Here is a 12,500-nt window from a genome sequence, read left to right as displayed (position 1 = left end):
CATGGCATCTTTACGGAGAGATATCAATGATGCCGGCAGGGAAGTAGTAATCTCTCTCTCTCTATCTCTATCTCTCTGTATTTTCCTGATGTTTCTTCTTTACTGACTGACTGACTGACTTGCAAACTGATTGTCTGCCGGTCTAACTGACTGACTGATTACTTAACTTGCTATCTACCTGACTGACTGACTGGCTGACTGACTGAGCCTAATTGACTGACTTGCAGACTGCCTGACTAATCTACTACCGCGCTGGCTGGCTGGCTGGCTGGCTGGCTGGCTGACTGACTGACTGATTAGCTGACGGACAGAGAATAATATCTGACTACCTTGCTAGCTGACAGACAGACAGGTAAACTCCCTATCTAGATAGGTAACTGACTGACTGACCGACTGACTGACTCGTAGACAGACAGACAGACAGACAGACAGGCTACTTACCTAACTAACTGAATGACTAACTAACTGACTGGCCGCCTCTCTCTCTCTCTCTCTCTCTCTCTCTCTCTCTCTCTCTCTCTCTCTCTCTCTCTCTCTCTCTCGCAGTGCACACAGTCAATTAACCCGCTACACTACACTACTCTGGGTTATTATTTCAGGCTATATTTTCGTGCTGCCGCAACCATGCTACTACAATTATTGCTGTTGCTGCTGTTACTACTATTTAACGCGGTGGTGGCGGTGGTGGTGGTAGTGATAGTTTTTGGTAAGGTTGGGAAGAGTGATGGTAGTAGTAGTACTAGTAGTAGTAGTAGTAGTAGTAGTAGTAGTAGTAGTAGTAGTAGTAGTAGTAGTAGTAGTTTTATACTAAGCTTCCTCAATAACAATATGATAGTAGTAGTAGTAGTAGTAGTAGTAGTAGTAGTAGTAATAGTAGTAGTAGTGAAGCTTTATGCCTTGAAATCAGCCTCCATCATAACAATCATACTATATTGAATAAAACCCAAAACAACACCAATAACAACAGATACACAGTAGCAGTAACAGTAGTACGTATTGTATAACAGTAATAGAGGAGGTGGCGGCGACGGTGGTGGTCGTTGTAGAGGCAGCGGCGGCGGCGGCGGCGTTGTTGTTGTTGTTGTTGTTGTTGGAGGTGGTGGTGGTAGTGGTGGTGGCGATGACAGTAGCAGTGGTCGAGGTCCTCGCTCATCAAAGCTGGCTGTGATATGATGAGCACACACACATACAACAGCCACTTTGTGAGGCAGGACACACGCGGGGACTCGGTGTGCAGACCAGGCCAGGGCAGGGCAGGGCGTCTTGACACAAACACACACCTCACACACACAGACATACACTCTTCCCTCGCTCATGTTTCCTTCCCTATGGTCATTTGTGACATTTCCTCCTTTCCTTTATTCAGTTTTTCCCTTTTTTCCTTCTCCTTTGATGTACTTTCCTCTTTAATCAGTTTCTTTTCTTCCACATCTCTCTTCTGTGTCTCCTTCAGGCAGCTCCTCCTCCTCCTCCTCTTACTGCTTCTTTCTACCGACTACTCTGACTACTGTTTCTCCTATCCTTGCTATCTTTTACTATGTAGTTTCTCCCTCTCCTAATCCCTCTTTCAGGCACTTCTTTTCCCCCCATCTCTCTCTTTCTCTCCGCCGTCCCCTTCTTCAGGCAGCTCTTCCCGGCAGCAGAACTCGTCAAGTAGGCTGTGATATGTTCTGCGCACACCACACCACAGCAGACTTAACGGGCCCGCCACCGGAACATGTTCCGCTGTGTTGTGCTGTGCTGTGAAGGATGTTCTTGCTGCTTTTCCTGTTCTGTGGCCTTCTGAAGTGGTGGTGGTGGGAGGAGGAGCAGGAGGAGGAGGAGGAGGAGGAGGAGGAGGAGGAGGAAAGAACAGCAGTTTTGAGGCCATTGTGAGGGTTAAAGGAAGTGATTGAGAGAGAGAGAGAGAGAGAGAGAGAGAGAGAGAGAGAGAGAGAGAGAGAGAGAGAGAGAGAGAGAGAGAGAGAGAGAGAGAGAGAGAGGTTGATAACTTGGTGTGAGTGAAAAGGATTACTGAGGTGTGTTTACTACTGTCAGGAGGAGGAGGAGGAGGAGGAGGAGGAGGAGGAGGAGGAGGAGGAGGAGGAGGAGGAGGATATGATAGGATGCTTTGGGGGGAGGGGGGAAGGAAGTAAGGTCGCTGTTGCTATGATGGGAGGAATGGTAGTCTTGAGGTGTTGTGACGCTGTGTTGATGCGGTGTTGATGCGGTGTTGCTGCGGGGCCCTGGTAGCTCATCAAAGGTGGCTGTGATACGGTTTGAGTAACACCATCGCGTCACATTCACTTTGACGATTACCAAGGCCCCGTCTCTGCCTCCTCTTGCTTCTTCCTTCTCGTTTTGTTTAATTTTCTTCCAGTGTTGTTCTTTTTTCCATTTTCTTATTTAAGGCAGTTGGGTTTTCAATCTTGTGATCCTCGTTTTCTTCTTGTCTTCATTTTTACACATCAAACTTTTATTTTACTTAATTAACCTGACCTAACCTGACCTGACCTAAGTTTACATTTTCTGACTTAAGATTCTGTATTTTCAAATCTTGTAATCCTCGTCTTTTCATGTATCTTCATTTTTACATATTAAACTTTTTATCTTTAATTTCTTAACCTAACTTAACCATTTACTATTGTTTTTTTTTATTTATTTTTTTATCTATCACTATTTTATCTTCGTTCTTTCTCGTCCTCCACATCCATTTATTCTTTTCTACCCTTTACTCTTCTCCCTCCACTTCCATTCTGGTTTTCCTTCTCTTTGTACCCATTTCTTCATTCCTATTCCTCTTATCAACTTACCTTCCCACACCTAGCTTTCCTCCACTCCATCCTTCCTTCTCCTCCATCTACTCTCCATCCACCACCTTGCAATCTCTCTTTCTCTCCTCTTCCTTTTATATCTTATTGCATTCTCTCTCTCCACGTTTCTCAGTACATAAAAAAAAACATAATATTTTCTTTGCTCCTCTTCCCTTAACCTTATTTCAAACCTTACCAAGAATGAGTGATGGGGAAGGAGAGATGGGTGAGAGCATCAATCCGTATTCCCTACACGTGGGCAGGGAGAGAGGGGGGAGAGGGAGGGAGGGAGGGAAAGGGAGTGAGGGAGAGGGAGAGGGATGGAGGGAGGGAGGAAAGGAAAGGGAGGGATCAATACACCTAAACTCTCCCCTCCACGGTCCTTCTCTCTCTCTCTCTCTCTCTCTCTCTCTCTCTCTCTCTCTCTCTCTCTCTCTCTCTCTCTCTCCCGCAGCTTTTTGATACGTAACAATGTAAGATCACGCTTTTCTTATCAATAATAACAGTGATATAGTAACAGTAACAATGGTGGCGGTGGTAGTAGTAGTAGTAGTAGTAGTAGTAGTAGTAGTAGTAGTAGTAGTAGTAGTAGTAGTAGTAGCAGTAGTAGTAGTTTTGAAGTCACGACGTCAAAATGTGTTGTTGGTGGTGGTGGTGGTGGTGGTGGTGGTGGTGAGGTGGGCGTGGTTAGGACTGTGGGCGTGTAGTGGCGTAGTAATAGTGCGTGGCGGGCATGGCGGATGTGGTGTGTTGGTGGGCGTGGTCTGGCAAGCGTGGAGTGTGTGTGTGTGTGTGTGTGTGTGTGTGTGTGTGTGTGTGTGTGTGTGTGTGTGTGTGTGTGTGTGTGTGTGTGTGTGTGTGTGTGTGTGTGTGTGTGTGTTACAAGAGGTGGGCGTGGCGGCATAGCAGTGAGTGTGGGCGTGGCGAAGGGCGGTGGGTGACATTCTGCGCGTGTGTTGGTGGGCGGGCGTGGTGGGGACGTGGGCGGCGTGGGCGTAGCGTGGGCGTGAGGGACGTCGGGCACTGCTCATCAAAGCTGGCTGTGATAGGATAGCAAGCAGCGAGCTATGACAAACCAGTTTGATGCCAGCACCCGACGCAAGATGTCTCCACTTAGCCTTTCCTATTCTTCCTTCTTCCCTTCTCTTCACAAAACTGCCCTCTTCTGATTTTCTCTTCAGTAAACTCCCCTATTCCGATTTTTTCTCTTCAGTAAATTGTCCTGTTATTCTTTTTCTCTCGCTCTTTATGAAACTCTTTCTCCCCCCCCCTCTCTCTCTTGGACTGGCTGACTAACTGTTGACTTGCACAAGGATGACTGCAGCGTTACTTAAACTTGGTGTCTGAACAAATGGAGACTGATTCGCTTGGTGACTGGTTAACTTGGCGCTCGACTGACTGACTGGTGGTGACTGGATGACGGAAACTTGACTGGGCTTGACTGCTACACGAGATCTGATCAATTAAATAACTAAAACATGACTTTACGAACACAGACCGGGCGGTTGACTGCTTTGCTGGGCCGCTGGGAGACTTGGCGACTGGCTGGCTGGACTGGTGACTGGAGAGGCGCCCCCGTGAAAGACAAGATAGTGAGATGTTGCAATAATCGTACATCTCACTACCCATGTCTTTCACGGCGACTTCCTTCCTTCCTGCTGGTGATCCTGAAGAAGGCAGCAGTGGTGGTGGTGGTGCTGGTAGTGGTAGTGGTGGTGACGGTGGTGGTATTCTGTTCTGATACTACCAACACTACACCTGAGGATTCTATAACACCATACCTGTCTTAACCGTACGTATCTGGTTCTTATTAATTAACCTTACCTACGTAAATATAAAGAACCATACCTGTTAATACTAATTAAAGTCACCTACACGAGTCTTAGGTAAAGATCATATCATGACCTTAGTAAGTCTCTCTCTCTCTCTCTCTCTCTCTCTCTCTCTCTCTCTCTCTCTCTCTCTCTCTCTGTGTGTGTGTGTGTGTGTGTGTGTGTGTGTGTGTGTGTGTGTGTGTGTGTGTGTGTGTGTGTGTGTGTGTGTGTGTGCGCTTGTGTAGGTACGTAGTTAAGAAGGTTTGGACAAGGAGAGGGAACGGATACAAATGAACATTATGAAGAAAAACAAAACAATAATAATAATAATAATAATAATAATAATAATAATAATAATAATAATAATAATAATAATAATAATAATAAACTTTGGGATGGGGCAGGAACACTCACCGCCACAGCTTCCGTCTTAAACTCATCAAGGGCGTCGCTGGAGGTGAGGCTAAGGATCACGGGACAGACCTGATTGTGCACCTCTTCGCGTCCCACCAGCTCCTGCTCCAGCAACACCAGCAGCGCGGCCTGGGACGTCTTGCGCACCTACAGGAGGGGAAGAGAGGACATCGATAGAAATAATGTCGGTAAATAAGGTGGTGGTGAGCTTCTTTTAGTTAGTTACAGCAATGACGGTCAGCCTTCGCGGTGCACCATAAGGGAAATACTGCCAGTGTGTTTAAGAGTGCTCAGTTCGCAAAGATGTTACAGATTATTAATATTTACGCATCATATTACCACATAATACATACACAACTCAAGCATCGTTTTATTATACATTAAACACCTATATAACACTTATTTATGACGGAGTTGCTAATGTTACTGTTTAAACTAGAGATCTGATACTTTTATTTACACATTTTTGCTTTAAAACTAGAGAAAAACATCAAATATCCATGTAATTCTTTGCTAATCAGTTGTCTATGGAGCCCCTCGAGGGTACAGGAATTACTAAGAGGCACTGGGAAGGGTTGAAGAAGAAAGAAAGGGAAGGGAAGGGAAGGGAAGGGAAGGGAAGGGAGGAGGAGAGGAGAGAAGGAAAGGAATGGAAAGAAAGAGGAGAGGAGGGAAGGGAAGGGAAGGGAAGGGAAGGGGAATAGGGAATAGGGGAGGGGGAAGGGGTAGAGATGAGGAATGGAGTGGGTGTGACTGACAAGTGCGGAAATTTAAGAGAGAGAGAGAGAGAGAGAGAGAGAGAGAGAGAGAGAGAGAGAGAGAGAGAGAGAGAGAGAGAGAGAGAGAGAGAGAGAGAGAGAGAGAGAGAGAGAGAGAGAGAGAGAGAGAGAGAGAGAGAGAGAGAGAGAGAGAGAGCATACGATAGAAGAAAAATCAAACAAAAAATAATAAGAATGAACGAAGGAAAAAAATGAATGAAAATGACACACACACACACACACACACACACACACACACACACACACACACACACACACACACACAGAACAGATGAATGAGTGAATGAATGAATGAACGAGTAAACAAGTGAATGAATTAATTAATCAACGTACCTACCTACCTACCTACCTACCTACCTACCTGTCTACCTGCCCACACCTTGATTAATGAGGCCACTAAGGCAGGAGATCACGTGGCGACGGGTTTAAAAGGGGAAACTTAAAACTCACAATCAGGAACAGTAAAGAGTGAGTGAAAAAAAATTTCCCCTGGGGAGGAGGTGGGGGAGGCGAGGGAGGGAGAATAAAGTGGGGGGGCTGAGTCTGGTCTGGCGTAATTAACTGCCTGTCTGGGAGAGTAAAAGACTGAATGAGAGAGAGAGAGAGAGAGAGAGAGAGAGAGAGAGAGAGAGAGAGAGAGAGAGAGAGAGAGAGAGAGAGAGAGAGAGAGAGAGAGAGAGAGAGAGAGAGAGAGAGAGAGAGAGAGAGAGAGAGTACATCGCCTCCCTCGTTGTTGGGGTCGGTGCGGTTAGGGTTAAGTCAGCAACACCACGTACATACCCTCCCTCGTACTGACCTCGTTGTTGTGGTCGGTGAGGTTAGGTTAGGTAAGGTAAGGTTAAATCAGCGCCACCAAGTACATCGGTTCCCTCGTACTGACTTCCTTGTTGTGGTCGGTGAAATTAAGGTCAGGTCAAGTCAGCACCACCAAGTACATGAACTCCCTCGTACTGACCTGGTTGTTGGGGTCGGTGAGGTAGCGCACCACCATGGGCACCAGGTTCCCCGCCACCACGCCCCCCAGGCTGGTGGGGTACTCGTGGCACAGCACTGCGATCTGCGGCACCTGCTCCATCAACTCCGTCCGTACCGCGGCCTCTGTCGGAGGGAGAGAAATCGTAACTCAGATGGGAAAGGAGGGAAATGGGGAGTGGGAGAGCGTCACACTGGTGGGGGAAGAAAGGGCGTCATACAGATAGGCAGGGAGTAAAGGGCGTCACACTGGAGGAGAAGAGAGCAAAAGAGCGTCACACAGGTTGGGGAAGGGGTAAGACAGATGGAGGGCGTCACATAGGCAGTAATGATGGTAAATAAATAAAAAAATAAAATAAAATATATATATATATATATATATATATATATATATATATATATATATATATATATATATATATATATATATATATATATATATATACAGACAACTACTTACACCACACACTAATCCAGATCACTATAATAAATCAACACTAAATTTACGAACAGGTGCAAGTAAGCAAAGGTACAGGTAAGGAACAGGTGTGAAGGTCACAGACAGGTGTGAGCAATTACCAGGTGAGATCAGAAAATGAGTACACGAGAGTCAAGTGGCCAGGTGAGTGGGACAGTCATTAGCAAAGTGAGAGATGAATACAAATATGAGTCAGGAGTGAGAACAGGTGTAAGTAATTAAGAGAGAGAGAGAGAGAGAGAGAGAGAGAGAGAGAGAGAGAGAGAGAGAGAGAGAGAGAGAGAGAGAGAGAGAGAGAGAGAGAGAGAGAGAGAGAGAGAGAAAGCAAATAGGTGAGATGGATGAGAGTGAGTCACGTGAGGGAGGAGGAGGAGGAGGAGGAGGAGGAGGAGGAGGAGGAGGAGGAGGAGGAGGAGGAGGAGGAGGAGGAGGAGGAGGAGGAAAAACGCACGGATGAGTAAGTGGGTGAAAGTATGATGCATTAAAAGGAGGAGGAGGAGGAGGAGGAGGGCGATGAATAAGAGGGAAGGAAACTTAACCAAGAATGAGTAAGAGAAGATGTGACTCAGGAGGAGGAGGAGAAGGAAGAGGAGGAGGGAATGGAAGAACTGAGTCATGGGGAAGAATATGAGGAAGAGGAAGAGGAGGTGGTGATAATTTCATCAGAGGCAAAAAAAATGGAGAAAGGGGAAGGAATGGGGAGGGTGAGGGCATGAGGAAATGGTGTGAGAGAGAGAGAGAGAGAGAGAGAGAGAGAGAGAGAGAGAGAGAGAGAGAGAGAGAGAGAGAGAGAGAGAGAGAGAGAGAGAGAGAGAGAGAGAGAGAGAGAGAGAATAAGGAGCAATGGAGGGAAATGGGAGGTGTTAAGAGAGAAATGGAGGAGGAAAGACAAAATGGAGAGATTGTGATGAGTGGAGGAGGAGGAGGAGGAGGAGGAGGAGGAGGAGGAGGAGGAGGAGGAGGAGAGGAAACACACTTACACCAACAACAACACAGGTAACACTGGGCTCCTGACTCTCCACACACACACACACACACACACACACACACACACACACACACACACACACACACACACACACACACACACACACACACACACACACCTGTTCACTTGCGTCTCGTTACTGGCAGGTGAGGGAAGGAAGGTCAGTGGTAGTAGGTCTCTCTCTCTCTCTCTCTCTCTCTCTCTCTCTCTCTCTCTCTCTCTCTCTCTCTGTTTCTCTAGACCTTGACACAGTAATGCCTTTGTTGTGAGAGAGAGAGAGAGAGAGAGAGAGAGAGAGAGAGAGAGAGAGAGAGAGAGAGAGAGAGAGAGAGAGAGAGAGAGAGAGAGAGAGAGAGAGAGAGAGAGAGAGAGAGAGTAATGCATAGAACTGTCAACAATTAACTTGATAAAAAAAACAACAACAAAGAATTAACGAAAAAAAAATCCAAATTATATCAAAGAATTAACGAAACTGAAAAAAAAAATACGAAAAAAAATAACGAAAAATAAATGTAAATGTGAGAAAGAATTAGCGGAAAAAAGACTAAATATAACACAGAATTCACGAAAAAAAAAAAAAAAAACGCAAAATACATCAAAGAAATAACGTACAACAGCGGACAAAATGACAAAACAAATGAAAAAAAAAAAAAAAAAAACGACAAATATAACGATGCATTGACTGAAAACACGAGAAAAACATGGAAACTCTTCAAGATAATTACCATTCTTGTTATACATAATTAATCACGAACAGAAGATTATTAAACTGCCACGCTGAACTGAAATAATGAGAGAGAGAGAGAGAGAGAGAGAGAGAGAGAGAGAGAGAGAGAGAGAGAGAGAGAGAGAGAGAGAGAGAGAGAGAGAGAGAGAGAGAGAGAGAGAGAGAGAGAGAGAGCACTTGCCAACATCTTCCTTCCACCTTTCCTTCACTAATAATAATTTTGCAGCTTTTTATGATACACCGCTTAAAATTCCGAGAGAGAGAGAGAGAGAGAGAGAGAGAGAGAGAGAGAGAGAGAGAGAGAGAGAGAGAGAGAGAGAGAGAGAGAGAGAGAGAGAGAGAGAGAGAGAGACTTACGGTACTAGACTTGAAAAATAACGATAATACATAATAATAATAATAATAATAATAATAATAATAATAATAATAATAATAATAATAATAATAATAATAATAAAGGAGGTGAAATCGTAGTAAGTAAGGATAAACTGTATTTCTTTAATGCCCTACACTTCAGAAGCAAAGAAATTCAAACACAAGCCAACACAAGCCGCACAGTGACGCAACACAACACAAGACCGAATATTTGAAGGCGAACCAACGCAAACCACAAGGGAACACAACACAACAAACTCAAAACAACACAAAGCAAAGAGTATTTAAACACAAACTTCCACAAACCACAACCTACCATAAAACTCAAAACAACAGATTAAGAAAATATTACGACACAAACCAACAAAAACAACGTAACAAAGGAACATAAATTTGTTGTTGTCTCTCTCTTTGCTTCCGCTTTCGTCACTAAACTAACACCTGTAACCTTCCTCCTGTCACCACTGTCTCATGTAACCTTATTTTCCACTACGAGACTGAAAGAACATAATCACATTCCCTCTCTAGAGATCAAAACCTCATGTTGTCTTCTCTACGCATTCTAGCTACACAAACCAACACGGCACGAAATATGTTTACGAAATCCACTTCCCCCTTTCAACGTAACGCAAGAGAACGCCTTCATATCAATACCCAAGCCTTCCTAACGCGTGTGAAAAGCTTACAGTGTGTTCGTCCTTGATAAGCGCCTCGCCTAAATGAAGAGAGCAGCATCTTGTCCAGGCTCATATTGAAAAACGCCTCGCTCTCTCACCACGGGTATTTTCAAAGGCCACAGAGATGCTTAGCCGGGTTCTCTAGTGTGTTTCTCCAGTTAATGATGTAGAAACCTTGTTAATCTGTCACTAAAACCGTAAAAAACATCATTGAAAACCCGTGTGATTTTAACTAGAGCCTTTTGAAAGAAGTTGAGGTGCGGCGTTGAGGCGTTTCAGAATATGGTCCCAAATAGCGGAGAGGTGGTCTGGTTTAGTCTAGTCTGGTCACTATTTTCTGTCAGGTCGACACTTTTCGGGGTTTGAATTCGTGGAAGAGTTACTCCCCACAGGAAACGTTCTGGGTGCTCACTGCTTCCCCCCTCTGCCGTCACCCCCAGCCACTCACTCAACAAATAGGTCTCCTCGTTACGGACACAAATGCAAGGGTTGCTATAGGACATCAGCGGGTGCAGGAATGAGTAACACGCTTCTTGGTGACGTGGTGAGAAGGATACACGTGTAAAGCAAAGGAATTATAGTCAGGAAAAGTTTTAAGAGGTCACTGAAAAGTTTTCGATTTGTTACAAACCAATTTTTATTATTGTGCCTCAAAAAAGAATGAATGAGTGTATTAATTTCATCTTAGTCAAAGGAATGCTAATTTAATGAAAGTAAAAAGAGTTAATTTAAAGGTTCCCGGCATGTAAGTAATCATATTTGTTCCCGTTTTTCTTCTTTTCGTGTATTAAAAAGATCTTATTGAATCCGCCCATTTTAACTTAAAGAAATTCAAACAAATAAAAGTTTAAAACGTAATTGAAAAGTTCTTGACCTACAGCTCAAGTTCTTTCCGTGTATCACAAAACGATCTTACAAAATTAAAGAAAGCTAAATTTAAACTGATTTCATGTGACAGAATTAACTTTTGCCGACTGAATGAAAGACCGGCCCACGAACACGTGTCTGTAGAAGGCACCACTGTGACTGTTGGGGAGACGCCAGCGTGCTCCCCTCACTGGACGCCCTCACCGCCCCGCCGCTGAGGGTGAGGTCAGGTCAGGTGTAAGAAAAGGTGTGAACAGCTGTACGAGAAGTGACTATCTCTCTGTCTCTTGGGAGCTTTAAAGGTAACCCAAGGAAACCTCTTTCACTACTACTGTTGCTACGACTACTACTACTTCTACTACTACTACTACAGTTGCACTTGTGTTCAATTACGGTTTAGTAGTAGTAGTAGCAGTAGTAGTAGTAGTAGTATCCAGCTCTGGTTTAGTATAAAAAGTATATAATATCCTGAAAAGTTTCGCTACTTAAGGTGAGTTTAGCGGGCGGGAGTCAGTGTTTAGCGGGCGGCCGGGAGTGGGTGTTTAGCGGGCGGGAGTGAGTGTTAGCGGGCCAAAGTGAGCATTTAGCAGTTCGGAGTGAGCGTTTAGCGGGCGGGAGTGACTGTTTAGCGGGCGGGAGTGAGTGTATAGCGGGCGGGAGTGAGTGTGTAGCGGGCGTGACTTCGATGGGCGTGAGAGTAATAATGGCGCCGCAACAACGAGGTCAAAGGGCGCAGGCAAGAGTTAACGAGAGCGCTACCTCCTCCACGCTTCTTTTAGCCCTAGGTGTGTTAGGAAGCGTGAAGTGTTATGTCCCGTAACTAAACATTCATTACACCTTATCGTTGATCTATTTACCTTCCCTCAGTCAGCCATTCCTTAAACACAGATCTTCTTTGCCTTATCAATCCTTACTGCCGTCGGCTTGCCCTTTGTGTTACTATCAATACCTTCATTCACGCGTCCCAGCAGTGTTATATCAATTCCACGTTACAAATCACAAATACAGGTGTTCCAGTACCCTTAGGTGTGCAGTACAATGTAAAGGTGATCTGCTTTAGGTGTTGTAGCGCCTGTGTGTGTTTCCCGCTACCTTAGTACACGTGGCTCAGGAAGACTTCAACGCTGCGTCAGTACTGTGGTGTAATTCAATGCTGCAGTACTGACGTGTTATTCAACGCTCCTTGTTAATACTGAGGTGTAATTCAACGCTCCCTGTTAGTACTGTGTAATTCAACGTTCTCTGTTAGTAGTGAGGTGTAATTTAACGTTCTCCCTGTTAATACTGAGGTGCAATTCAACGATCTGGCGGTGCTAAGGTGTAATTCAACGCTTCCTGTTAATACTGAGATGTAATTCAATGCTTAATGTTAGTAATTCAACGGTCACTGTTTAGTACTGTGGTGTAATTCAACGCTCACCTGTCCAGTTAATTATCTGTTTTTTTTTAGTTATTAATCAGTTACCGTTTATTTCACTAATTACTTTTATTAGTTACTTTTCGGTTACATTTGTTACTTTCAATTGTTTTGTTTATTTTTTTTATTTATTTATTGTTTTTTTCGGTTTTTTAATAATTTCTGTTACATCTTAATTTTTCTTGTCATCTTACTTTATC

At 44.4% G+C, this 12,500-nt stretch overlaps 1 protein-coding gene across 1 annotated transcript in view; it reads right to left on the bottom strand.

Annotated features, from left to right (window-relative positions):
- The window catches only part of LOC135115667 (serine/threonine-protein phosphatase 4 regulatory subunit 1-like), a 127,009-nt gene that overhangs the window by 18,739 nt on the left and 95,770 nt on the right, over nt 1-12,500 (bottom strand). Inside the window, 2 exon segments of the mRNA XM_064032588.1 lie at nt 5,021-5,167; nt 6,755-6,897. Coding sequence (XP_063888658.1) covers nt 5,021-5,167; nt 6,755-6,897 — 290 coding nt within the window.

The sequence above is a fragment of the Scylla paramamosain genome, chromosome 29, assembly GCF_035594125.1.
Source record: "Scylla paramamosain isolate STU-SP2022 chromosome 29, ASM3559412v1, whole genome shotgun sequence".
NCBI lineage: Eukaryota > Metazoa > Arthropoda > Malacostraca > Decapoda > Portunidae > Scylla > Scylla paramamosain.
The sequence above is the reverse complement of the archived record's forward strand: the minus strand, read 5'-3'. Positions and strand labels throughout refer to the sequence as shown.